The sequence below is a fragment of the Indicator indicator genome, chromosome 4 (genome assembly GCF_027791375.1).
Source record: "Indicator indicator isolate 239-I01 chromosome 4, UM_Iind_1.1, whole genome shotgun sequence".
In the NCBI taxonomy this organism is placed as follows: Eukaryota; Metazoa; Chordata; class Aves; order Piciformes; family Indicatoridae; genus Indicator; species Indicator indicator.
In genome coordinates, this window is record NC_072013.1 from 31,281,892 (window position 1) to 31,309,248 (window position 27,357).

The 27,357-nt window shown below is 40.7% G+C and overlaps 1 protein-coding gene across 1 annotated transcript in view; it reads right to left on the reverse strand.

Moving 5' to 3' along the window:
- The window catches only part of PELI2 (pellino E3 ubiquitin protein ligase family member 2), an 82,173-nt gene that overhangs the window by 39,527 nt on the left and 15,289 nt on the right, over positions 1-27,357 (reverse strand). The window contains exon 2 of the mRNA XM_054400426.1: positions 13,760-13,889. Within this exon, the coding sequence (XP_054256401.1) occupies positions 13,760-13,889 (130 nt within the window). The remainder of the gene's footprint in view (positions 1-13,759; positions 13,890-27,357) is intronic.

A 27,357-nucleotide genomic window follows, 5' to 3' on the forward strand; every position in this document is an offset into this window, starting at 1 on the left:
CTCACTGCTAGCTAGCATAGGCCAACTAGGAAAAAAAAAATTAAACCAGACTCAAGACTCCTGGTGCTCCTTACTATCCAGTGCCAAAAGGGTAGTAGGGCCCTTACTACAAGGAAGACAATGAAGTGCTGGAGCAGGTCCACAGAAGGGCAAAACTGGTGAAGGGTTTAGAGCACAAATCATATGAGGAGTGGCTGAGGGGACTGGTGGTGTTTAGTCCAGAGAACACGAGACCAAGGGGAAATCTTAGTATCTACAGTTACCTGAAAGGAGGCTGGAACAAAGTGGGGGTCAGTCTGTTCTCCCAAGTAGCAAGTGATAGGACAAGAGGAAACAGCTGCAAGTTACACCAGGAGAATTTAAGTTGGATATAAGGAAAAAGTGTTTCCACTGAAAGGGTTGTCAAGCCTTAGAAGAGGTTGGCCAGGGAAATGAAGTCACCACCCCTGCAGGTATTTAAGATATATATGTATATCTATAGTGCTGAGGGACAGGTAGAGTTGGGTTAATAGATGGACTCAATGATACTAAAAAACTTTTCCAGCCTAAATAATTCTATGAGCGGAGGAGCAGCACAAGGTGAGTAACTGTCAGGGGATGAAAGAGTGGAGGTGTGTTGGCACAGAGAATAACTACAAAAGGTCTTTAACCTATCTTTTTCAAGTCTGTTCATGAAATCAAAAGTCCTCTTTAAGCTATGTATTATATCTGCTTTCATAAGATGTGCAGGAGATTATGTATAAGGCAAAAATGACAATCCACAAGCTTCTTTAGCAGCTTTTTTCCCCACACACTCTATGTCATCTTCTCATAAAAAGTTATTTGAATACATCCTTCCAAAACTATGTCACAGCCCAATCCTGTATGTCAATTTAAGAGTTTAATGCAACCCCCTCAGCTACACTTCTTTATTCTTTAAAAACTTGTGAAATTTAGGAGCTAACTCCCAACTTCACAACTGTGCAGCCATTCACTCAAAACACCACATCAGAGAGCAAGCAAATTCTCCTCTTGATAAGAAAACCTTCCCCACAAAGACAATCTTAGTTTCTGCTAACAGCACTTCAATATGACCACAATTTCTATTTTAATGGCAAGGTGTTCCCCCCACTGATGTGAGGCAACAAAATACACTCAGTGTAACAAGCTGTAAACACAGAACTACTACAAGCAAGGCACAATCATAAGTTAATTACAGCACTGACAATGCCAAGATACTCAGTGCGTTTTTGGCCTTTCTGCTCCACATGCAATTTCTTGCTGTTGACACAAGTGATGTCAGTGAATTCAATCAATGGTGAATCTTACTCCACACTAAGTCTTCCACTAGTCTACATGAAAGAGCATTTAGACACAAGGCACTAAAACAGGTTTTGTTGATGGCAAGAGGCTGGAACTAAATCTTTAATGTCCCTTCCAACTCAAGCCATTCTATGATTTAAATCTACCCAAGATGCTTCATGAAAACGGGCTGCAGTTGTAAATTGTATAGGTTTCCCCCAGCATAGGCTGTAAATTTACTTTACCACTAGTCATCCTTTCTAGGATCAAGAGGAGTGTGGTATCTAGAACGACTGATAAAAAAAAATCCCCAAATGAAGCAAGCACGCACAGAGCAAACCTTACATGTCAAATTACTGTAAAGACTTTGGCCAGTCACTGAAATGAGATTGTGAGTCCTTAATATTTGAACAAGGAAGTTTTCCATTTTAAAGTAAACCTCCCCTTTATCTTCACTGTCCTTCAAATACCTATTGATACACAACAGGAAAGGTCATACAAGTGATAAGGAACAGACACTGTGTGCCTGTAACGAGTGTTCTCTCCTTCCTGCTAATGACGCTTGAGAAACAAAACAGACAATCCTGGAACACTAAACATGCTGATGAGACAGAATCAAGGCATCTGATATTATGATCTTTTACTAATACTAACAACTCAACTCACAAGTTAACAAGTGAAAGCCAAGGAAGTACTGCCTTTAAGACAGAGCATTCAGGGCTAATAAAACCAGCCCTAAATATGGTAGAGCTATGCAAAATTAACAAATTACTCTGGGTATGACATTTCCTTGAAGAAGAAATATTTCCTTGACTTCAAAACAGAGTTTCTGAATCTTGGCAGGAGTACAGGAAAAATGACTGCAGACACTCCTAAGTTTGGCAGAAAAATCAGTGAAAGACAACAGATTACACAAGGCTTCTAAAACATCAAACATCCACTGCACCTGAACTTACTAAAGTTCCTTCTGGAGTCATCCTCAGCCGAGGTTAAGTCAGCAATTAAGATATGTAAATTGGTATGACCTACCACGCACATCGGATGTTTAAGCTGCTACTGAGTCAATGGAGCCTTGGCTAAATTGGTTTTCTCTGAAATAGGCATGTGCTGCTCAGCTTAAGCCATCTTCTAGACTCTGCTGACAGAGACTAAACTTGCACAGAAAAGGCTTCAACATCTACACATTACAGCAAGTGTGGCAAGAGAGGTGTCAGACTCAAGCCTAGCCTTAATGGCCCCAACTCTCCTTTCATCAGTGACCTCCATATGTACGAGTTGCTGAAACAGCAAGGCTGCCAAAATGATGGAGCATCTCCACTGTACCTGCCTATGAGCATTGCTCTGTGGTGTTGTGCTTTTATCTATTGCAAAGTTGGCTTGTTCACAGCTTTCCAGCATGACTGCTGCAGCTGACAGCAAGACTGTTACACGGAATTACAGACTGGTAGGGTTTGGAAAGGACCTCTGGAGATCTAGTCCAATCCCTCTGCTAAAGCAAGGTCAACCACAGCAGGCTGTTCTGGATCACATCCAGGCAGATTTTGAAGTCTCCAGAGAAGGAGATTTCACAACCTCTCTGGGCAACCTGTACAAGTGCTCCATCACTCTCAAAGTCAAGAAGTTTTCCCTTATGTTTAGGTGGAACTTCCCATGTCCACCTTTGCCTGTTGCTTCGTCCCAGCTCTGGGCACCATTGAAAAGAGTCTGGCCCTACCCTCTTGACACCCACCCTTTAGATATTGATGAGCATGGTCTCATTTGGGTATGCTTGGGTATTAGAGATCGTCTAATTGACTTTAGCAGTCTGTCATGAACACTGCAGCTAAGCATGATGTAGCAAACACCAGAACATAAAAGATTAGATTCCTGAAAGCTGTCACGTTTGCCTGTTGAGGCAGAACTATCATCTTTCAGCATTTGCATAGCCCACAATCCTACCTGAGGTTGAGGAACCCTTTGCTCCACTTCAAAATCTTCTCCCTTTCAGAAATTTGTTTGAATCCATTCAACCCTTTGACCTAGGCAAGTGCCTCCACACACATTTCAAAGTGGTTTAGCACTTTTAATGTTAAATGTGGTTAACTTCATTGCCACCAAGCAAAATGAATTACTACTTTAGTCTGAAAACCTCTCAATAGATTCATACTGCCACACTGTATGATGGTGTTCCCTCTCATCATCTCTGTGTGGTATACACATACATGGATTTTTCTTTATTAAGGCTAAAGTTTAATCATTTGTTTTCTACACAGAATTCTTGAGTGTTTACTCATGCAGTGACACAAAATCAGAGTCCTACTTTTTCATCTTAGCAAGTACATCTTCATCTGGGCAGAGAAAGAGATTGCAGGAAGGGAAATCTCTCCTTAAGGTGATGGAATCAAGCAGTACAATGCCACTGCTTCACCACCACCTTCTCACTAATGTTGACTTTCCAAAGTATTGAACAATGTTCCACATCAAGAGTTTACAAAACATGGAGAACTGGAACTAAAGTAATAGCAGACACAATGGCAAGAAGTATGCAGGTACTGGGATCAAGGGAAATTGATGTTAGAACACCAAGGATTAGAAATAAAATTGTATGTTTCAGAGGTTTACAGGGGAGGTGCAAGCTGATCTGTCATGATGTTCCTCATGTCTAATCCCCAGGCAAACTAAAAAAAAAAAAAAAAAAAAAGGCACTTTCTGAAATTGAAAGTCTGGAATTAAACCCTGCAGCAAAAATGAAGAAAAGCATTCTGCGAAAGGGTTTTAAGCAATAAGTTGTGAAGCAGTAGTTGTTGTCCAACATCCAATACTGGAAAAAAGTTCAAGGTACAGAACGTGTACTCGTTTAGATGTACTGAATGAACTCTGTGCCCAAATTTTACTGTAATAAGTATTATAGCTACTGATCTAAAGATACAGATTCTTTCTCTCGAATTCCAGTGTTCTTCAAACATCGACTGGAATGCTCTCTTTTTTCCCCTCAATGCCTAAAATATTTCCATGGCAAACACTGTAAAACCAGTTTAGAAAAACATCTGTAAAACATTTGTTGCATCATCTAAATGTGTACATTACAAAGGTGTTTGACAAAAACACTTCTGGAAAACTTCTGAATTAGAGTAATGAATGGGGCTACCTTAACTTGAAGCTGGATCTTTTTACAATCTCCTTGAGACCTTGGGGAAAATTTACACATCCAAAGCAGCTTAGATGTACAACTTCTTTCCTGTATGAAATCCTTTTCTATTATTTCCAGTAAAAATAAGTTCCTCAAGAAGAGTCTTTTTTTCACATGCATCACAATGACACAGCAACACTCAACTCCAGCAGTGTCTGCTACTGTAGTACAAAGATACCACAAAGATACTAAGATGGAGCATTAAATAACCAAGATATTTTTAACCAAGGAAACTAGAGTTAGACTCTCCCAGTACCAGTCTGGATCATAACAGAGTGATATTTTAAGATACTTATCATGGGATGTCTCTTGCACAAAAATTTTGTTTTGACTTACAGTTTATTTATTACACTCGAGCAGCAACAAAGTCAGTTTTTGTGACAAAACACCAAACAGTAAGATTTGAGAAAGCTTTCAGGGGGTGGGATGAGTTAGGAAGAATACTTTGAGCTATTACAAGTTTTGCAATCCAGCTTTCCAAGGCCAGCTTTTCATTTGGAACAAAGTAAGAGCAGCTGCCCATGCTGAAGTGAGGTCAGCTTTGTTTCTGTCTGCCTCCCACCTGGACCACCAAGGCACTGCCTTTCTGCTGGCCTTCAGTGGTGGAAGATTCTTTGGTGGGCTGAAGCAAAGAGAAAATGGTGTGGAAAACCAAATGCTAACATAAAAAAACAAACCCAAACAGGGAGGGGAAAAAAATTTGTGTGTCTCACAGTAGTCTATTGTCTGAAGTTCATAAATGTCACTATATAAAGGCCAACAGTCAAAAGTAACCAGAAAAGCCCATTCCAACTTCCTTTCAGTCCTCCTTCCAGTTTTTGGGAGTTGTCTTACTCCCTATTTTCTCCAAACCTCACTAGTTTTGAATTGAGTGCAAAGCCATCAAACATGCAAACTAGAAAAATTAGCCCATAACTGCTGACATTTTTGACCATTCATGCACTTGCAGCATTGACAAAAGTTTTAAGCTTGACAGGAAGTGTCCTGGTATCAAAGAGCAGAGGAGAAAGCATCCATCATTCCCTGATGGTGGTGAAGTCAGCATAGGAGAGATCTGAGCTCACACTGATAAGGAGCTAGAGGATAACCAACCAAATTGGCAGTGCTGGAGTTTTAATGAGCTTCTTCAAATAAAGTGATAGACATCTGCTGTTACTGAACTTAGAAGACCAAAATATCTTACCACATGCATTATCTCACACCAGGCATCAGCAGAGCCCAGAACTTCCTGAAGTTCTGGCAGAATCACTATGAACAAGAGACAGATGTAGAACTTAGACAAGTCTGTACAGAACACATGCAGTCCTGGATGAAGGTCATGTAAACACAAAATCTGATGTAGACCCAATGGCTAGACAAGTTTGTTTTCATGGAAGTAGAGCTCATGAGATGATTAAAATGCAGATCGTGATCTTCTAGAAGCTAAAGAATTCTGAATTGCTCTTACAACTGCTAGGCACAGGTAATAGAATTTCTGCATGCAGCACTACAGAGCTTGGAGCATTCTCCAATGAAGCATCACCACAGGCACCCCGCAGGGGGTACATCCCTTCAAAAGAGATTATCCTAATAAAGCAGTCCCTGTTTTCTCCTAAAATCTTTGTGAAATCCTTGGTGTTGAGCAAATCAGCAAGATCCCAAAACAAAGCAGTCCATCTGGAAGAAAGCATAAACATCTCTCAGACAAGACCAACAGTGAAGAGAGGAATCTTGCAGCCTCCCCAGTCAGTCACCCCTCTGGTACTTCACTTAGTGAACAGACAAAATTACTCATTTGCAGACATCGTCACAAGAGACTCCCAACAAGAGTAATATTTAGATTTTTGTTCTTTCCATCAACATCATCTCAAAGCACTCTGGAAAACAAGTATTTCCTAATTTGTAAAGCAGGAATAACATCTGTTTGTTTGTTTGAAAAGTTACTGCTGGCCCATGAAGCTTGAATCCCTTGTGTTTTCAAAATAACTGCCCTTCTCAACAAAGCCTTAGAGCACAGGAGTCTCATCTGCCCTTTGACGCAGCTCCAACTCCTCTGTTCCAGGAAAGGTCTTCCATAGTGCTGTGATCTAGTATAGGCTGCCTGATTCTTCCAAAACACAGTATTCCAGCCATTTAACACCATTTTGTTTGGACACTAGTTTGTGATAACAGTAAAAGCACATACATCATTGGTTGCACATTCCTCTTGCTTCTTCTGAGCATGAAGCAATCTATATACACATCATCAGCAACACTCCAAGAACCTTCAATTTCATTGCAAGAGGGTAACAAGAAAAAGATGCACCCTGCTCTATGACTCTTCAGAGTGCCAAATCTTGGGTGTCTAGTTCTGTGTACAACTTTCAGTTAAGGACAGATTCTGTGTCCCATGTGCTATAAAAATACATTTTACACAGCCTAGGTCCCAAATGCCTCTTTCTACATGGACTTTGCACTTCAGATTTGTGCCCCCACATGACATGTGCCCCCCAATGGTGATGAAGCACATTTCCAAGAGTAGCTAGAAATTCCTCTGTTACAGTCCCAGGCTCTTACAATTATTGTATTAGAGTCCCTAGAGTCATCAGGCTGTTCAGAATTGTGATGCAGCATGGCCCACCCAAACACCTGGAACACAATAGCAGATTGTCGTCACTTTGTAACGTTCTACAAAGTTCTCACTTACTAACACCAACTTGCAAAAATGTGTTGTCCCCAACAGCAAGTTCAGGAGGCTGCACCACCATGCAGGCAGAAGCATCACACAATTCATACAGCTCTGTTTGATCCAAAACCAGTTTGGGGTTTCCTCCTAACTTTTAGGAAGCTCAGACCAGTCAGCAGATCCAATCCAGGTGATTAAGAGTCCAAACAGAATACATGTGTAACAGGACAGAGCTTCACCACTACAGTGGGTGGTCCAAAAGTGACACTCTAAAACCTGAGGTATGGTGGGGCAGCAGCAGGCTGAAAACAGCCAGATTGGAACAAGATGGTTTCAAAGAAGTCACACTACATACAGCTGGATCAGTGAAATTGTTACCTTCCAGTCAAACAAGTGGCACTGCTGCTTGCAGGACAAAGCTTTTTCAGCAGCATGGAACCACTGAGAACATTCCCTGATGGGCAAAAACAGGTTTGTGGTATCTGACCTTACAGCACAGCATTTCAAACTCAGCTCAGATTCAGCCTCTCCTTTACCTGGCTCTCCATTACCACAAAAATCAAACTCCCCCAGGTTACTTCTGACAGGGTAAAGGAAGTTCCAAGATGATAGATATTGTGCAGTAGTGGGTTACACAGCCTGGCTTCTGCAGGAAGTGAAGTGGAAGCGTGTGGAGGGAAATGCAATGTTCTCAAGTTTCTCAACACTAGCCCTGGTGAGCACTACATCATTTTCTGCTTTCAAAGGACACCCAAATGCAAGCAGAATCTGCTCTAAATATTGATTTAGAGCAGATGTAGCTTAAACAAGGAAATAATTTTTTGATCTTTTTTCTACCCTCCAAAGGGAGGGCATGAAAACAAAAAAACAACATTAAGCCATTAAAAAAAAAAAAGGCAGCTGTTGTTGTCCTCAGCAATTTTTAATTCCCCTTCCTTTACTAAACATCTGGGGTTTGTTAGAAAACACTGTGAAATGATTTTCCAAAACCTTTGACATGCATTCTGCTCTATGGGTCCCAAAAGCTTGGGAAGGAGCGCTTCAAACCAAGTAAGAGTTGTTATTTATTAAGCCCTACAAATGAAATTGGTCTAACCATTTTCTTCTGCCCTGCTATTTGCAAGGGCAAGGGGACAGGGACTTGAAATGTTTAGATAATGCTCATTTAATAGAGGGACATTACACTAAGGAAACTATTATTCTAGAAGACTAAATCTGACAAGCCGAGAAAAAGCTGCCTCTGCACAACTCAGGACTCTCAAGATACCCATGTGATTAAGTTACTTCAGAATAAATTAGTGCTCCATGAACTGATTACACCATAAACAAACTAAATAGGAACGGAGAAGCCACTGACAAGACACAGTATCCTCCTGATAGCAGCTAAGCGCCACAGCTCTCCACCAGAATGAACACCAAAAAGCTGTCTGTCAAAAGGATTTCTACTCTTCTTACTCAAAATTCACAAGGTATGTCAAAGCAGATGCAGTATCTACAGTAGATAACTAATGACAAGAATTCTACACTCTCATTTTCTCTCGTCACTCAAAACACAAATTGCAGCTCTTTCCTCAACCTAATAGTTATTCGTATGGCTGCATTTTGTTCTTCTCCAGTAGCAGCTTGAAACGTGATTTGAGCTGCAGGAACCCAGCCAGTGACTATACAAGTTGCTGTTGTGATAGCACAAAGCAGAAGCCAACTCGGCAGGTAATTGGACTTGAAGTCAGAAAGCTCTTCCCCAGTCAGCTTGAAGCAGTAATTTCTCAGGGGAGAAAAGAGGTTGTCTTCATCCACCACAGGTTAACCAAATGAAAACTTTTGATCCCATAAAGATACTAAAGGTGGGTCTTCTTTGTACTCTGCAGCAATTCAGAAGACATTTGCAGCCTTCTATGAAGCCAGTATTGAGGATCCAACCATTTAGGTACCAAAGCATAACACTCACTTGTTAAAGGAGCATTTCTGGTTCTTGCTAGTTACATTCTCTTGCCCACTGACTCAGTACTTCAGAAGTCTCAAATACAGCACATGCTGTTACAACAGAATACATTCGTACTTCAAGAGGCAATCCTAGGGAATCCTGGAGGGCTAATGCCCACAATTCATTGCTTCCTAAAGCCACCCTTCAAGTAACTCAAATGCAAGTAAAGCTCCTTCCTTGTTTTTCTGTACTCCACACACCCATGGAAGTAATTTCAAAGCACTAGAACCCAATAAAGAAATCCACATGCATGGATACCTGAAGTCATGGGGGATGACACAACTTGAGAGCTCAGTATCACCAGTAACCTCACTGTTAATTCCCTCATATGGAACTGGAGGAGTTCTCTCACACTGTTCCACAAAAAGAACTCCAACTAACAACATCCAGCCAGGAGGCTAGTGATACCTATGAAGAGGAGTGAAGATCTACCTGTGTTTGCACAAGGGGAAAGTGTTAACCTAACAGCCCACTGAACCAACAGACTGGATGTGTATAGGAACATGAACATCTTTGCTTGGCAGAAATTGGGATCACAGTTCTATTTAGACAGAACACATAATCCACCTTCTTTAGATGTGTAAGAAAGATACACTGTCCTCAAATATTATTCTACAGTAATATTAAGCTGGGTTTTCAGTTACAGACACCTCTTTCCCTGTCAGACACATAGTACCTGAGACAAAAAAAAAACCCACCAAAAAAACCACATCCACACACCACAAAACCACAACCCCTCTTCCCACCCCCCAAAAAAAAAAAAACAAAAACCCAAACAAAATACCCACAACAAGCCAACAACAAAACACCCCACCATGCAAACAAACAAAAAATTTTTTACAAATTTTAAAACCTCCCATATTTCCCTCTCAAAACCCTAGTAAATTCCAGTTTAACATCCCATCATTCCCATATGGTTATTATGAAAACTTACATCCCTCTCTGACCTATTTTCAGCACTCACCAGAAAACTTCTGCCTGAGCATATCTTACAACCACCTTAGACACTAGCAGTCCTAGACCTGAGTTCCACAGCATGAATTCTTTGTGTATGAAAGCAGCAATTAAGACAACTCAACCAAATAAGCATTAAAACCAACTTTTGATTTTATTAAGTATCTCTAATAGATTAAATAAAACTCAGTAAATCATAGCTACGTCATCATGAACTTATAGTAAATATACACCTAAGTTTGGTAGTCACAGGAAGGTTTTCACAGATAATATAATCATGACTGATGTCTTCCTCTTCTGTGAATTGATTTTGAAACAAATTCTTAGGTCAAGCAAAAAGGATTATTAAATCTTGAGTAACATTCATATACAGTTAAAAGTCTCATATTCCCCCCCCCCCCCCCCCCCCTTCACCCCAGACACACACAGAGAGAAAAAAAGAGACAATCTAAGAGTTTTAACCTTCCTTTCTTTCTGTCAGTAATACCAATTTTGGCAATGTCTGTCTCAAACAGTCTGAGTTTTGTAAAATAGGGACACTAGAAAATTTCCTGAATGGTGCCTAAAGAGAGTTAATAAAATAGGTTTTGAAGTACAAAATGTTGAAGAGATATGTGCATATTTTAACAATACTCTGATATCACTTGAGGCTTGTTACCTTGTGCAGTGCTTTCCCTCCAAATATAGCCACATGCCCTCAGAAGGCCAAGCAATTCTGAATTTTCTTCAGCACCTCCAGAAGGCAGGATGGCAAAAAAACAAGCACTCCAGTGGAAGAAACAAAAGACACTGATTCATATGCAATTAGCTCAGCTAAATTTACTACTGAAACCATTGCTACTCCAGCTGTCCTTGACACCTGCATAGCAAGGACAATGGAACATGACAAGCATCCTCTTACAATCTATTGCAGTTTTCAGGCTGACATGCTAACGGAAAATTGGTGACAGCTCCACTTCTTGAGCTGCTGTATTAATGGAATTAGCACAAAATCAGCTTTTCACCTTATTCAAGCACCCATGCCACAGCAGAGAAAACAACTGGAGACAGTCAGTGTTTTACCCACTACTTAAATCCACCACCCCAAAAGCATCAGTACTCAAAACCCAACATGTTTCTTTCTACTCAAAGATTCACTTTACATAGTGACAGACAAAGCAGAACAGGGAAGTGGTATCTGAAAAATAGAAGGAAGAATGTAAAGAGAGGAAACTTGCTAATATCCTGTGCAGCTCAAGTTCTCAGTGTTTTATCTGCCTTAAGTAAGAGTTAGGCTGAAAGACTGAGAGCAGAGCAAAAATTTTTGAGGTCAAGTTGCACATTATTTTCTAAGAAAAAAGCAGCTCACTCTTTTCTCTCTAAGTCTACATTTCTGCAATCATTTACAGAAGCTGAATGCAGAAACCATTCCTTGTAAAACAGATTTAGAATCTGGTGTCCAAGATGTCAGAAAAGCCTACGAAAGCGTCTTATAATGCAAGTGCATTGAAAGAGCATGAACTAAAATCCACTGCATCACTGTTCTGGCACACATCCACCAGCCTAACCCCAGACAACAGTATAAATAGACAAAAGCTCTTTTATAAGGGTTCAGAGAAAGTCCAAGAGAATGTATTGAACCTGACACAGCTACCTGAATCCAAATCCTCAGAGGAGGGACTTTAATCTCCCAGCCCATATGCTATCTTTAGAAGGGCACTAATTTGTACAGCACACACACACTTTATCTGCGCTACACTAACAACATGGACAAACATTAACCAGATACCTTGTGGTGTCTGCCAGGTGTTTAAATATTTTGCAACTCAAATGCCAAAATCCTATCATCTGCCGTCCAAATGCTTAAGATTATCCAGTGAGAACATGTGTACATTTCCACTGGCTACGTGAAACACATTTTATTCATATGTTACATTTGGAGCTACAGAGCAGAGCTACCGACATACAAACAGACCACAGGCTTATTTTGAAGGTTGATTTCACGAAGTCAAACGCTTTCATTTTTAGTATATGAATACTGAAAACAATATTAACAGACAACTTTAAGATGAGAAGATTTGCATTAGGCAGGCCCAACACAATCTGATATATATGTTTTAATAAGTCCAGGTGTTATGTACTGTGTATGGTACTGTAAGAGAAAACAATCATAGAGTAGTCTGAGTTGGAAGAGACCTCCAAAGGTCTTCTAGCCCAACCTCCCTGCAGCAAGAACGGGCATTCCCAACTAGATCAGGCTGCCCAGAGCCTAGTCAAGCCTGCTCTTGAACACCTTCAGGGATGGGGCTTCAACTACCTCGCTGGACAACCTGTTCCAGTGTCCCACTAGCCCCTCTTATAGTATCCATTAAACAATATTCCTCTCTTGGTCTAAGTTAGACATTACACTTCTAAGAACGGTGTAGGTTCTCTCTGGCTCTTGATATGAGAATCACAGAATGACGGAGGTTGACAGGGACTTCTGGGAATCATCTAGTCCATCTCTCCTGCTGGGTCACCCACACCAGGTTGCCCAGGATAACAATAAACATAGGTTTGGAGTCTCTCCAGAAAAGATTTCACAAGCTCTCTGGGCAGCCTGCTCCAGGGCTCCAGCACCCTTACAGCAAAGTTTTTCCTCATGTGCTCTACTTTGTGACTGTTGCTCCTTGTCCTAGGCACCATCTGAAAACAGTTTGGCCTCATCCTGCCCTCTTGACACCTGCCCTTTCAACACTGATCATCATTGAGAAGATCCTTTCTCAGTCTTCTCATTCCAGGATAAACAGCCCCAGGTCTCTCAGCCTTTCCTCATCAGAGAGGTGTTCCACTCTCCTCATCACCTTTGCAGCCCTCTACTGGACTCTCTCCAATGGTTCCCTGTCTCTCAAACTGGGAAATCCAGAACGGGACACAATACTCCAGATGTGGCTTCACTAGGGCAGAGTAGTGGAGGAGGAAAAATCCCTCAGCCTGCCAGCCACACTCTTCTTAATGCACCCCAGGACACCACTGGCCTGCTTGGTCACAAGAGCACACTGCTGGCTCATGGTGAACTTGTTAAGCATGGAAGTTTATCCTAAGCTGCCTTAAGGAAGTTTATGTCTAAGTCACTTTGCTTGGTATGTATTCTGGTAAAAGCAAAGTAAACCTCTTACAAACCAGCCACCTGAGTGTCACCACCCTCTAGTTTCACCTCAACTCTGCTCACCTTTTACTTACAAGAAAAAGGCTTTGAGAAAAGAGATAGCAGCAGTTTTTGCAGCTTAAATATGTTCTACCACCAGACCTATGGTAACATTACTATATTAACATTTATTTTACTCCATTTATTTTACTCACTATAAACAAAAATTAAAGAAACAGATCATGATGGGTTTATGTATCATGTCAGTTATCTTTCTGAAGAGGAAAGAGACTGAGAAAGAAATTAAGTACTTTTTGTACTTGCTTCACCTAACTACTCTCTGGCTCAGGTGAAACAGTCAGTCCTGAAAAAAGCCAGATTTCTGAACAGGTGCAGAAACACCAGATTAGCTCATACCTAAGGTTAAAGTCTAATTTAAACAGGTAACTGGATTAAAATTAAAGATACATACCCCTGGAAAGAAAATCCACTATAGACTTTTCATTAAACAAACATATCTACCACAGAATGAATAGGCAGTAAGGGAAATCATCAGTAAAACATGAGTTGTTCTTCACCCAGGATCACCTAACAAACAGGATTTGTCCCACTGTCACATACCTTTGATGCCTGGGGAGTAGATATCACGTGAACAGTGCTGGGCTTAACTCCATTTGCCTTCGGTCGCTTATAAAGGGCAAATCTGCTTTTTCTGCGTCCTCTGTCACCATTAGGGAGGGACCCATTATACCTAGAAATAAAAAAAAAAATAAATGTGGCATAAATAACCACCAAATGGGATAAAGGAACAGCAATTTAGTCATCAAATCCATAGGCAAACCCAAAAAGTAACAACCACGGTAAATTTTGTTACTTGAATTTTGAACATTCAAACATTCTTTACCTACCAGTGGTTGAAATTTTATTCATCATTAATAAGGGAATCAACTACAAATAAAGTACTGAGTTGTTCAGTCACAGAAACACTTCATCTCTAGAACAAATCCTAAAACTTCTCTGTAATTTCAAAACACAGAGGAGTTTTAAAAACATTTTAAAGAAGTGGTTTGGAAAAATGAAGTAATTCAGATGCAAGTAAAGGAAATTTTACCTCAAAGCAGGTTCTTTTAGTTGGGTTGTTTTTTTTCCCCCCACTTTTTTTTTTTTTTAATTCTAATCCTAAAGGCTTCGTCTATTATTAAGGAAAGAAGATGCGAGTAGTTTTAATTTATGTGACTACACCTGCAGACTCACTAATGACTTCCTTTACCAGGTGTAACATGGTAGCCTTCAACAGTTCTTTCATCTCTGAGGCCAGAGACCCAACAGATTAATTATTCAGAGATGTCTTAAGTCTCAGGAGGACGCAGCTCCTTCCCCACGGAAAGGATTGACTGAATAATTCTTTGCAATGCAGAAGCACTGAATTCACCACCCTCCTACCCCAAACATTTAGGACAGGTAGACGCCTCTCCTCACAGCATTGTCACCTGAACATTCTTGTTAACTCCTAGCTGCTCTGTGGAGGTCTCTCAGGACTCCACTGCAGAGATGCCTCTTCCATTCCTGATCCCCAGAGATTTCAGATTTTTGCCTGAAGAGCTACAGATGTTATTCCACTTAGAAATCTCATTTGTCTTGCTGGTGAGGTCTGTTCTACACTGATCATATCTATCCCTTTCCTGCAGTCCTTATGATTAAAGCTAATATTGCTGTCAGGGAAAGAATCTGAAAAGCAGAAGGAAGAAGCTTTAAAGGTGACTAACTCCTTGCAAAATAAAAGAGGTTAACAAAAGCTAGGAGAACTCATTATCTGTTTAGAAACACACTTAGCTTTACATCCACCACACTACCTGCAGATGGAAATCATTTGTAGCCCTGCAGAAGGCCAAGAGTCACTCACTGCTCCAGCAGTAAGATCAATTGTGTGACAATTGTTGGCTAGGAAAAGCCATGCAGTAACCCTGAAGCTGCTCTTTTCCTTAGCATTGTGTATAAGGAACAAACTAGTTTGTGTGAGAAGAGAACACAGTTGGAGACCCTTGTATCCCTTTGCAAACAAATGAGAAATGGGTGGTGGATGAAAGCTGGTGGTGTCACTGTTACAGAGCAGTGCCCTGCAGAAGGCTGGCTGCTGACTTCAGGCAAGGACCACCTTGTGTCATGTGTGTCTAAACACCAGCGGGCTGAACTGCAGGACTGCTGAGTATTTGAGAGTACAAAATACTGAAAATTTCAAATTTAAGTACTCTAGAACACAAACCCAGACTTTTTAAAACATACAATACTATGTGTCTCTAACATCAGGTAAGTTAAAAAGAGTTTTTCAGATGGGCTACACCAGACTTGTTCTTTCACTTCCATTTTCACAGGGAAAGCTACTGTATGTTTATGGAATATTAAAATAAATTCCCCAATACAGTAGAAAAACAGGAGTAAATCACTATTATTTGTTGCCAGGCCTGATCATATCTGGAAACCTGTTAGTAACTCCACAAAAGAGTAGCAGCACTCAGTTACACAGGAGATCCTCATCACAAGAGACCAGTTTCTAAAAAGATGTAACAATATGATCCACAGGCAATTTAAATACCAGTCCTCAAAACAGAAATTATTTGATTCTGCAGCTTGAAGCTTCCTAGATACACATGCCTTCTTGAAAGCAATATGCCAGCAAGTTTTAGCTTGCCTGAAGACAACATTCTTTCTACAAGTATTTTTATCTGAACACCTGAGAAAGCAGCTACTCTTTCAGAGATACAGATCTATAAGTAGTATCATCACTACCTTTATATTCTGTATTTTGGTATCGTGTAACCTAAGCAGTACTGAGGCAGTTCCACTGCAAGTTAAAACCAGGCTAGTGGAGTTATCTTGTTTGCCTTTTTTTTTTCCTCTCCTGTTCACAAAATAATCAGAACTGCAAAGGGCAACTTGATTTTGTTTCAGGTCTCTGTGGGATTTAATTCTCTTTGAAAAAAGGAAAGAAACCACTCAAGGTTAAAAAGTCTTTTGGAAACTTTAAATAGGAGGGAAATAAAAGCAAAGTGAAAGTTTAATTCGTTCATCCCGATTAGCACTGACAAGTTTTCATGAAGATTTTCTTTGTGCCAATTCCTAAACTTCAGCTGCACAAAAGGGCAGGAGGAGCCAAGTGGTAGTTTTACTTGTTATGCCTTAATTATAGACCTTCAAGTTTTATTTTGATCTGACATGGGTAAAAGAGCTAAGACAAGTGTATGTTTCAGAGGAGTTAAAATGAGTGTCAGAGAACTTGCCTCCTTCCTCTCCACAGCCTGCAGACGCCTTCATTTTTTCTAGGCCAGGACTCTCGACTTGTTCACCACAAACCACCCTCCCCATGGCACTTGGACCACACCTTCCCTTGCTACTACCTACATGATCTGCATGCCAAATGAACCTGTATTAACACCACGGGCTCTCACCAGCCAAAACAGGACCTGCACCCACCCACTCACACAGCATCTCTGTCTTGGTAGATGTGCAACTAAGGTTGCCCTTGAAGCAACAGACCCCATGGTCATTTCTTGGCCTTTCTGAACCAAGCTGTCCCACAGGACATGATCAGTTTCAGCATTCAGGAGGCATGGCCACTCACACTTTCAGTCAGGTTTTCTAAGAACAAGGAGCTAGAGAAACAGCCCTCTCCCATCCTTTGTTGTTCTTAACTGTTTCACTGAGCAGCGTTCAGCAAGTAAAGCGGCTCCTCCCCATCAGCAGCAGGATGGAACAGCTGGACAAGATGGACAAGGACTACAACAAAAAATTCCCCATCACTGCATACTGGGAGACTCTTGAGCTTCCCCATAGCCAACAAGAGCTTCATGAACAGAAGTTCCCTGTCAAGTCCTCTTACAACTCCTCTCCACAAGCAGCAGCTCATTACCCTTCTCCTCAGTGCCTTCCAATAGCACCAGAAGCCTGATACACTTTAGGAAACAACATATTAGCATGTCAGGGAAGCATTTTGCTTCACAAGATGGCCAGCACTACCAGAGTCAACCTGCAGCTGGAACTCTCTATCCCATCAGGAAGTCAACAACAAATGTTTCTAACTAATAATCTAGAAGAAATTAAATTTCAGAGACAGCAAGACCATTTCCAAGATCATCCTGCTCACACACAGATTTACAGGGCACTGCTGAAGTTCTCTGGATGTTCCAAAACATCAGACCAACACATGTGGAAAGAGCAGTCCTATACTTTTTCCAAATGCTTCTCAGTGACAGCAATTACTGGGACAACTGGCATTATGAAACCTTGTGGGATAATTGTGTCTGTTGATAGCACTGTTCCTTGCAAATCAGGGAGTGGTGTTGGCATAGACTGTGGGCACCATAATTATCAAAGCCAGTTTCCTACAGATTTACATCAAACAGTTGAGTACTTTTGGTATATAATGAAATGCAAACTCCAATCAGGTTTTTCCCATAGCTGGGATATGTAACAAAAGCCTCTCCTCTGCCTAGATTCATGGCTGTCTGGAGAGCAAGACCACACATGCTCTCTCCCACAGTCCGAACAGCGTGGCAAGTTCCTATTTTCTACAAGTCTTGTAAGAACCTACTGGGCTACTTCAGCGAGCATCAACCAGTTTTGAACTATTTGTGGGGCAGCTTGTTGCACCACCTTTTTGTTTTGCTTGGCCTTTTTTAAAAGGAATCAGGCTTAGTCAGTGGCAAAGTGTAAACAAGACTTCTGCTACTGAGGGTAAGAGCTCTAAAATCTTGCCCTGCACCTCGAAAAGTCAAACTTCAACTCAGGGAAGTCATCCTCAAAATTACAGGGAATACCTACTAGCTACCAGACAGAAGCTGCTGCATGTAGCCAATTTATTTTTTTACAATGCTATGAAAATACAAGCTGTCATAAAACTGAAATACTTCCCCATACCTATGTAATCTACCTCCAAAAAGACTACAAACGGAATAAGTCATAATTTTCATGGCAGTATTTCCCCTGGGCACAAAGGAACGATTTCACTTGGCTTTCCTCACATACTGCTAACAGTTCTACTGCACACCTCACCATTTTTAGGTGCAAGTCATCCCATTTTCCAGACTTAGCTATGCAGATGACAGTTCAGTTATTACCACAGCTCCAGTGAAGGACAGAAAGTACATCTTTGCAGCACTAAACAATAAAGCTGCAGAAGTGAAGTCAGACTTGAGTGACTTTTTCCCTTCTAAGTACATTCCAATTCCATGTTCTGTATCGTCCAGCAGTAAATATTCCACACACAAATTCAGTTTGTGCTTACACTGTATTTTTATCATCACCAAACTAGAGTGGACCAACATTGCAGTCCCACCTATCATTTGCTAGTTTCTTCCTACTACTTCTCTGCCCGGTTCACACCAAATGGAAACAAAAACAGATTTACGCTTTAAATTTAGTTTTAAACCACATCGATTCCTGGCTCTCCAGCAGACTGCGAAGCCACAGAAGCTCTTACATCAGCAACAAGAGAAAAATGGCACAAAGGGCAGGAGATTCCTTTGTAAGTGTTCTGAGTCTACAGTTATCATGGCATCTACAACATTAGAATTCTCAACAGACATTATTCACCTTTACAATATCCAGCCCCAGAGCATTTCATGACTGAATGCTCAAGTCCTGACTAACTGGAAAGCCCTCTTCTGCTGAAGCATCCAACAAGTACTCCCTTGAACACAGATTAAACAGAAAAAGTCCCCCAGAAGCACAGAATCATTTTGGTCAGAAAAGATCTTTAAAACAAGAGTCCAACCATTATCTGCTTCTACCAGCTCTCTGGTGCTAAACCATGTCCCTCAGCACCACGTCATGTACATGTCTTTTAAATACCTCCAGAGGTGGGGATTCAAGCACCTCCCTAAGGAGCCTGTTCCAGTGTTTAAGAACGCTTTCAGGGAAGATGTTTCTTCTGATATCCAACCTAAACCTCCCCCGGCACAACCTGAGATTGTTTCCTCCTGTCTTGTTACTTGCTACTTGGTAGAAGAAACCAACCCTACAACTGGCTATAAATTCCTCTGAGGTTGGTTGTACAGAGCCAGATCTCCCGTCAGCCTCCTTTTCTCCAGACTAAACAACCCCAGTTCCCTCAGCTACTCCTCATAAGACTTGCCCTCTAGACCCTTCACCAGCTTCGCTGCTCTTCTCTAGACCTGTTCCACCACTTCAATGCCTTTCTTGTAGTGAGGGGCCCAAAACTGAACCCACTACTCAAGGTTTGGTCTTGCCAGTGCTGAGTACAGGGGGACCATCACCTCTGCCACTTGAGACCAAAATGCACAGAAAGCTTCAGTATACACAATACTGACAAAAAAAAAAGTGAACTTCTGTCTTGTTTTATCACTGCCAGACGTTGTATTTTTTACATCCCCTCCTTGCATCAAACTGCACAATTCATTTTGTATCTCAGAGAACTATTTCAGCAAAATAACTTGAAAGGGTTTGGATTTTTTTTTTTTTTTGTAAGGACAGTATCTATTCCAAATATGTTTTGCTGTACTAGACCTTCACAAAACAAGCAGTTGCTGCCTGCCAATTATCTGATAATTTCAGTGAAACAGAACAGTGAAGTTATTTTCAAACTGAATCTCATTGGGAAGGGCTGCCAAATATGAAAAGCAAATATAAGTAGCACTTCTGTACCAACAGGATACTACTGGTTTATTTTCTCCTTTGAACTTGATTCTCTGGTACTATGTATCAGCATTTTTTATATCAACTCCATGTGAATTTAAGTCTAAGCTTGTATTCCAGCTGATGATTACATGCATCAATTGATCTCAGAAGCACCAGTTATGTTAATTGTCAGTCTGTTCCTATAATGGAGATTACAACAAAACCCTTTAATATTGAAGTTTCTTTCAGTTTGGAGGGATACTATTGTCCTCTTCATCATTACCCCCTGACACTCAACAAGCAGCTTAACAAGCCTAGATGGACAAGAAGGTTCCCTTCTGTGCTCCAAAGACATACCTTTGGCAAAAGAGAGTTGCTTCCTTATCATATGAACAACAGAAAACCTGGATGGCAATTCCAGAGGTCAGAGTCCCATCCCCAACTCAAAGGTTTCATCTAGTCAATTCATGACATTGATGTTTATTAGGCTGCAAAATCCAGGCCTCTCTACCTCATTTCAACATCTTCAGAGTTAAAATACTCCTCAGGTACACAGCAAGGGAGACTGAAGCCAAAGCAAGTCTCCTGCGCTTCCTCCCAAATCCATCAAAAAGCCTAGACAACCTTTTCCTTTTTCACAGCAGGCTCCCATGCTAAAAGATTTGGTTCTCAACTGATTTTCTTTCTGAAGGAACACATATTAAGAAGTAACAGCAGCAAACTAAAGTAGCCTTAAGTAGAGTTTTTGTTACTCTCACCATAGCAATGAGTAGCTCATGGGTAAGCAAAGAGCTTCTATTCTTTGACTAAGGAGAGCCACTGATTCAGTATCTTTGGTTTATGCAACCTTGGAGGAAGTACTAATGGAAAGCACAGTCCCACCTCAGACTATTCTACCTAAGACATCTCTAATAGGCAAAAATGCTTCCTAATCACTACCAGCAGCACAGCTTCATAAAGCAGTCTTCCTGTAGAGCAAGAAAATCCAAACCAGCCAGTTTCAAAGTCTCAAATAATATCTCTTTCCCCAACTAAGAGCAAGGTTTTTGCATCTGTGAACGTGATTATCCCCAAGAAAGATATATTGAAAAAGTTAAATGTGATCATCAGTTGCCTTTTTTTTTTTTTGACACGTGTTTGTTCTTCCAGCTTGCATCTGTGAAGTCATTTATTCTCAAAAACCACTTCAGGAAGTATTCCCTTCCCCAGTACTTGTCAAAGACTCGTTGGCATAGAGATCAATCATACTTGCTCACCACAAACCTCTTCCCCAGCACCCAATTTTAGCACTGCTTCCCCAGTTGACTGCTACCTGTACTGTCCTAGAATCACAGTGGGAGTCGGAAGACACCTCTGGAGGTCATCTAGTCCAACCCCCCTGCTAAAGCAGGATCCATCACAGCAGGTTGCCCAGGATTGTGTCCAGGAAGGTTTGGAATCTCTCCAGAGAAGACGACCACAACCTGTCAGGGCAACCTGTTCCAGTGCTCTATCACCCTTCAAAGTGAAGAAATTTTTCCTTACATTTAGGTGGAATCTCTTGTGTCCCCTGTCCTATCATTGGGCACCACTGAAAAGTCTGACTCCATCCTCTTGACACTTATTTAGATATTGAGAAATCCCCTCTCATTCTGCTCTTCTCCAGGCTAAACAGCCCAGGTCTCTCAGCCTTTTCTTTTCACAGAGGTGCTCCAGACACAGAATCACAGAATCAATAAGGTTGGAAAAGACACCTTGGTATCTTTATAGCTTCTGCTGGACTCTGATTCTCTTGAACTAGGGGGCCCAGTACTGGCCACTTCTAGAGTATTGTGCCTTCACTAGGGCAAATAGAGCCTCCACAGAGGCAGGGTTTCAGCAAAATGCAGTCTGACCCGATAACTCCTCTAGTTATCAGGTAGATTTTTCAAAGGTCAATTTACACATTGCTAGCTGGTGATTTAAATTTTTTTTTTAATCTACCCTTCAAAAGCTGCTCCTAATTGTTCCTGCCACCATTAGGAGCCTTGCAATTACCTTGACCAGAAGCTTTACATTACACTTATGCTGCTTCGCGTTCAAACGCAGCCAGCCTCTTTCTAAGCAGAATCAGAAGTGTGGATTAGCTGAACATACAGCTATAAAAGGTCATGCACATCATGGAAAAAAAAATTAAAAATAAATCTACAACAGCTAAGATGGAACTTACTTCCCTCCTTCACAAGTAACACAAATCAAGTAGAAGCTTATCTACTGAAAACAAGGTAAGAAATCACATGTAAAGTAGCTGAGCTTCTCCAAGGTGACCTTACTTCTCCCTTGGTGTTCTGGAAAAGATCTGGTTGCTCTTCTGGTTCTCAAGTTCCTGACTGAAGAGGGAAAAACCCCTCACCAAGTGATGAAATGATCTAGTATGCTATAGTTGAGCCTGCTTTCTGAACTATTCCACTTTACACATTCCCTCCACTGTCAGCAGAACTACGACACTGTTATAACAACTGTAACAATAGTTCAAAGAAAATAATAATCAAGTTTGTTTTAGGAAGAACGTTTATAGAAACTACAGCTGACTAATCCTCATGCATGTTTAGCTTAAGTAACACAGGCAATTCTAGAAAACATACCCCTGATATACATAATATACATCCTATATAATCCTATATAATATACATCCTAAACAAAGTTAAAGGACGCTACTGGCTTGCCAGTGTAAGAACTGCTTTTAATCATCTTTATTTACACCATGCATCCAGTTTAATTCAAGATTCCCAAACCTCTCTGCTGTTTTGATACTTTCCCCCTCACTGATTTGGGAGAATAAGGGAAGAAAATAAAGCAGCAAAAGTGAACAGTCTCTGAGCGAGTGGCACAAGAGTGTAGATTCAGACTAGATATAATGAAAATAAATTGTTTGCACTAAGGGTGGTGAAACACTGGCACTGGTTGTCTAGAGAGACTGTTGATGCCTCACCCCTGGAAACATTCCAGGTCAGGCTGGATGGGGCTCTGAGCAAGCTGCTCTAATTGAAGATGTCCCTGCCCAATGCAGAGGGGTTGGACTAGATGACCTTTAAAGGTCCTTTCCAATCCAAACTTCTACAATTCTGTGATTACTCTACTTGAAACACAAGACAACTGAGATCCAGTCATGACCATAGTTCTGTCACTCATGTAAACTAGCTGATCTTCCTTCTGGGGTGGGAAGAACTTATTACAGTAATTTCTAATAACTCTTTGACCATATTTTTCTTAGCTAGTTTGTTTCTTGTCTCAGGTTATTCGTCTCAAAGAATAATTTGTTACTTCTGCGATATTGAGGACAGCCAATGCCACCACTGCTGAAAGATGCAAGTTTCTGTAGAAGTTTCAATTGGCATTGCAACCCTAGTTTAATTAAAGGAATTCACACAATCGTCCATTGCATGTGTTAATGACAACGTATAAAGAGGCGTTTCAAGAGGCAGCAATGGAGGATATTCACTGCATAGGCTTCTGCAAGACAACTATACAAGCAGCACAAGAGTTTGATTAAAAGCTAATATTCTCAAAGTGCCTAAAGGAGTATGCTGATGCAGACTAGTAGAGCATCAGGGCAAGCTTCAATTAAAGCAGTCAAATAACTTGACAGTTCCAAACAACTCAATAGCTGAAAACCTATCAAGGCAGCTGAGTTAAGCACCACAGCCAGAGAAAGAAATTATTATATAGTCTCACCTACAACATAAGACTTTGTAGAAGTCATCCATAACCATGATACTAGTAGGGGAAAAGAGCAGCTACTTTTAACAGAAAAAAAAAAACACTTCCAAACCCTCACATTTAAGATACTATTATACCAATTCCAATGCAAGTAATATGCCAGAGGAGCATTAGAATACAAGGGACTTTCCTCTGAGAAATAAAAGAGTAAAAGGATTTTTTTTCCCCACATAATGACTTCCTTAACAAACCTTATTTCCAACATTTTACTGTTCCCCCCAGCATTCATTTAACAAGGAGAATATTTTATTCAGTGCCTTAAGCCCATCTCCAAAGCTGTCAACTAAAACCATTCACACTGCATAACACCAACAATGCTAGCATGCAGCAAAATACCAGGTACAAACTAATCAAGTTCATTTCAAAGCATGCTCTTGTAGCTAGAATAAAAAGTAGAAGAGGTGAGCAAAGCACTACATTTAGGGAATCTTCTTTCGAGTCCCAAACCTCTCATTCTATAGAGGAAATGCCATTCATATGAGAAGTGTCTATAATCTAAACAAATACCAGTAAAATTGCTTGATACAGCATTTTGTTAAACCAAAAAGAAAGAGACATGACAGAAAGCAAGATTGAAGTTTTACTGCCTTCAAAACAAGTCAGATAAACACAAAATCCTTTCAAAGGCAAGTATTTCACACAGCACAGATAGGTTTTGGTGCAAGAGAGAAAGAAGTGAAGAAGGAAGGCTGTTTATCCAACACACCAGAGACTCAGGATCCACACACTCTTGTCTGGGAACAATTTACAATCTTCTCTTAAATAGCAGATTAAAAATAAATAAACAAAAAAAAAAAAAGCAAGCTTCAAAATTAAGGCAAATTGGACTTCACATAAAACCAGGGGACCAGAGACCTCAAAGCCCCTGACACACCAAACTTACTCCCAATCCATTTGATCTTCACACATGCTTGAAGGGGCAAAAGCAGACTGTTCAAATTTCAGTCTGAGGAATGAATAGTAATAACACCAGGCTACATCTGTAATTTCACTACATTAAACATTATGGAGGAACTACACTTGATTCAAAGGACCATTTGAGCCATTATTTTAAAAAAAAAAAAAAAAAAGGTGGCATAATCCAGGCAAACCATTTCCTCATCAATCCTAAGATTTTCCTAAAAGACTATCAAGAACTATCTGACAGCTCACATTTTCGTAACAAAAAGTGATAGCTGCCTTATGACTTCAGTTATCCTCCAAATACAAGCAGTTGTGACATCAGTTTTGTGTTTCCACAGACAAGAAGTTCCAGGATATGTCACTTACAGCATTTTCAAACACTTAAATGTGGTAACAATCTTCTTCAGTTTGCTCCAGTATCATTTAGCACAGCTGAAGAGAAAATTTGCATCCATTTTGTGCATATAGATGATCTCACAGGCAGGGCACTGAACAGAAAGTGCAGCTCTCTACTGTATCCTGACCTGCAAGTTGTGTCAAATCCTACTGATTTTAAGATTCCTTTTAGTTTCTTAGGGAAAAGATAGACTTACAAAAGGTACAGCTCTCCAGTCATTCCCAACCGCTTAGCAGAATGTTTGCCTCAAAAACAGACAAAATGAGGGTTCTTTCTTTGCAGCACTTGCAAGCACTACTGCCACTCTCAACACAACAGCTTCCCTAATATCCCTGATGCTAAATTATCATCAACTGCTAAAGCAGTCACAGTCTGCCACAGTTAATCTGCCATACAGCCTGCTGCAAGCAGAGTTAGAGCATGTAAGTGAGGACAATTCCCTTTCAGTTTTCTGGCACCCAGCAAGATCTAGAGGTTGAAAATTTTTCAAACGGTTATCTTTGAAAGCAACTGCACTACAACCTAGCTGACAGTCATTCTGTGGTTACACTTAGCATGGAGTATTCAGTGTGAGTTATTGCCAGAGACTTCTGCTATTAATTCTTAGTCTCCAAACAATGTAAAAATGAGAAGAAAGGGCATTCTAGGAGGTAGATGTAGAAAAAAAAACAGAGGGACAAAGAACAAAGAAGCCTACAAGAACTGTGCAGCAGAGCACAATGAAGCAATGCAGCATTATAGAATCATAGAATCGTTCAGGATGGAAGAATCTTTAAGATCATCAAGTCCAACCATTAACCTAACACTGCCAAGTCACCACTAAACCAAGTCCCTCAGCACCAGATGTATATGGCTTTTAAGCGGTTGAATCATCCTTAAGGTATTTGTCGAGGCAGCCTGTCCTAGAACTTTACAACCCTTTCAGTGAAGAAATTGTTTGTAATGTCCAACCTAAACCTCCCCTGGTGCAACTTAAGGCTATTTCCTCTTGTTCTATCACTTGTTACTTGGGAGAAAATACCAACTCCCACCTCACTACAACCCCCTTTCAGGTAGGTGTAGAGATTGAGGTCTACCCTCAGCCTCCTCTTCCTCAGGCAGAGCAACGCCAGTTCCCTCAGCCAATCCTCACAAGACTTGTTCTCTAGACCCTTCACCAGCTTTGTTGCCCTTCTTTGAGCACACTTCAGCACCTCAGTGTCCTTCTGGTGAACCTGGTATTTGAAATGCTGCCTCACCAAGTGCTGAATACAGAGGGACAAGCACTTCCCTAGTCCTGCTGGCCACATTGTTGCTCATTCAGGCCAGAATGCTGTTAGCCTTCTTGGCCACCTGGCTCATATTCAGCCAGAAAGCCAGGCATACCTGTTTTTTGGTAACAAGTGTGTTATGTACCCTAAAAACCATAGAGGATAACTCTTTCTTCATACCTGGTTTTAAAGAACTACGTGAAGCCTATCAGATCAGTGTGTACCAGAAAGTACACGTGCATCACTCAAAGTCTTAATAAACCAGAAATAAGCATTGCAGCAATGCACAGAACTAGACTTTAATAGATCTTCTTCACATTCAAAACACTCTGACAGCTTTATAATTTGCAGCAACCCTGGCTGTTTGCTTTTATCATAATCTATAACAAAGTTAATCAGTCACCTCCAGCCAGGAAAAGATCTTGCTGCTGTACTGCTAATCAGCAAAACAAACTCTGATCTCCATAGCTTTATGGCAGTGTTTTGGTTTCACAATTCTACCCACAGGATTTTGAGTCCTTAAGAGGGCTTTCCAAAATATTCCATCAAAATAAACACTGACCCTTTACAGGTCTCAGAACAACAGCACAAATATTTAAGAGCTGAGGTATCACCATGCATTAACTAAGCATGAATCAAAGCCACCAAAGAGATGCATTCCTCAAGTTGTTCACATTCCAAGGTTCTGGTTTCTAGGAGAATCTCACTACACTGCTTCTTGCAGCAACTTCTTGAACAAGAGATTTTGCACTGCTGTGTCTCCACAGGGGGATGGCACACCATTCCCAGTTATGCAGCAACACATGGGTTTACAAAAGGTAACTATACAAGACTTGTTTACTTAAAGATTCAACCACTGAAACTCTAAAGCCACACTGAAGCTCTCTTACAGTGACCAAGTTTCTTGGAGGACCAACATTTTCACTTGGTTTATTAGCAGTGCTCATCCAGTCTGCTTCTGGTTACAAACTCTACAAAATGAAGATCCATAAAAATTTGTGTTTATACATTCCAGCAGATATTAAGTAACACACACAAGTGGCACAACGGATTGTAGAACAGAAAAGTTTAAAACCACATCTAGTTCTCCCTCTTTTTTTCCCTTTGGAAATGCGTCTCTCTTTCTTAGCCAAAATCCACAGAGTCAGCATCCTATTACTATTTTTGTTCACCAGCTTTCAAAAAAAACCCAAGCCACTCCATATGTTTCTCTCTATTTATTGAGATTTCTTTGCCCCTATGGGGCAAACCAGACCAAGAAAACACAGGATCTGTTTAAAGCAGTGTTTCCCAAAGTA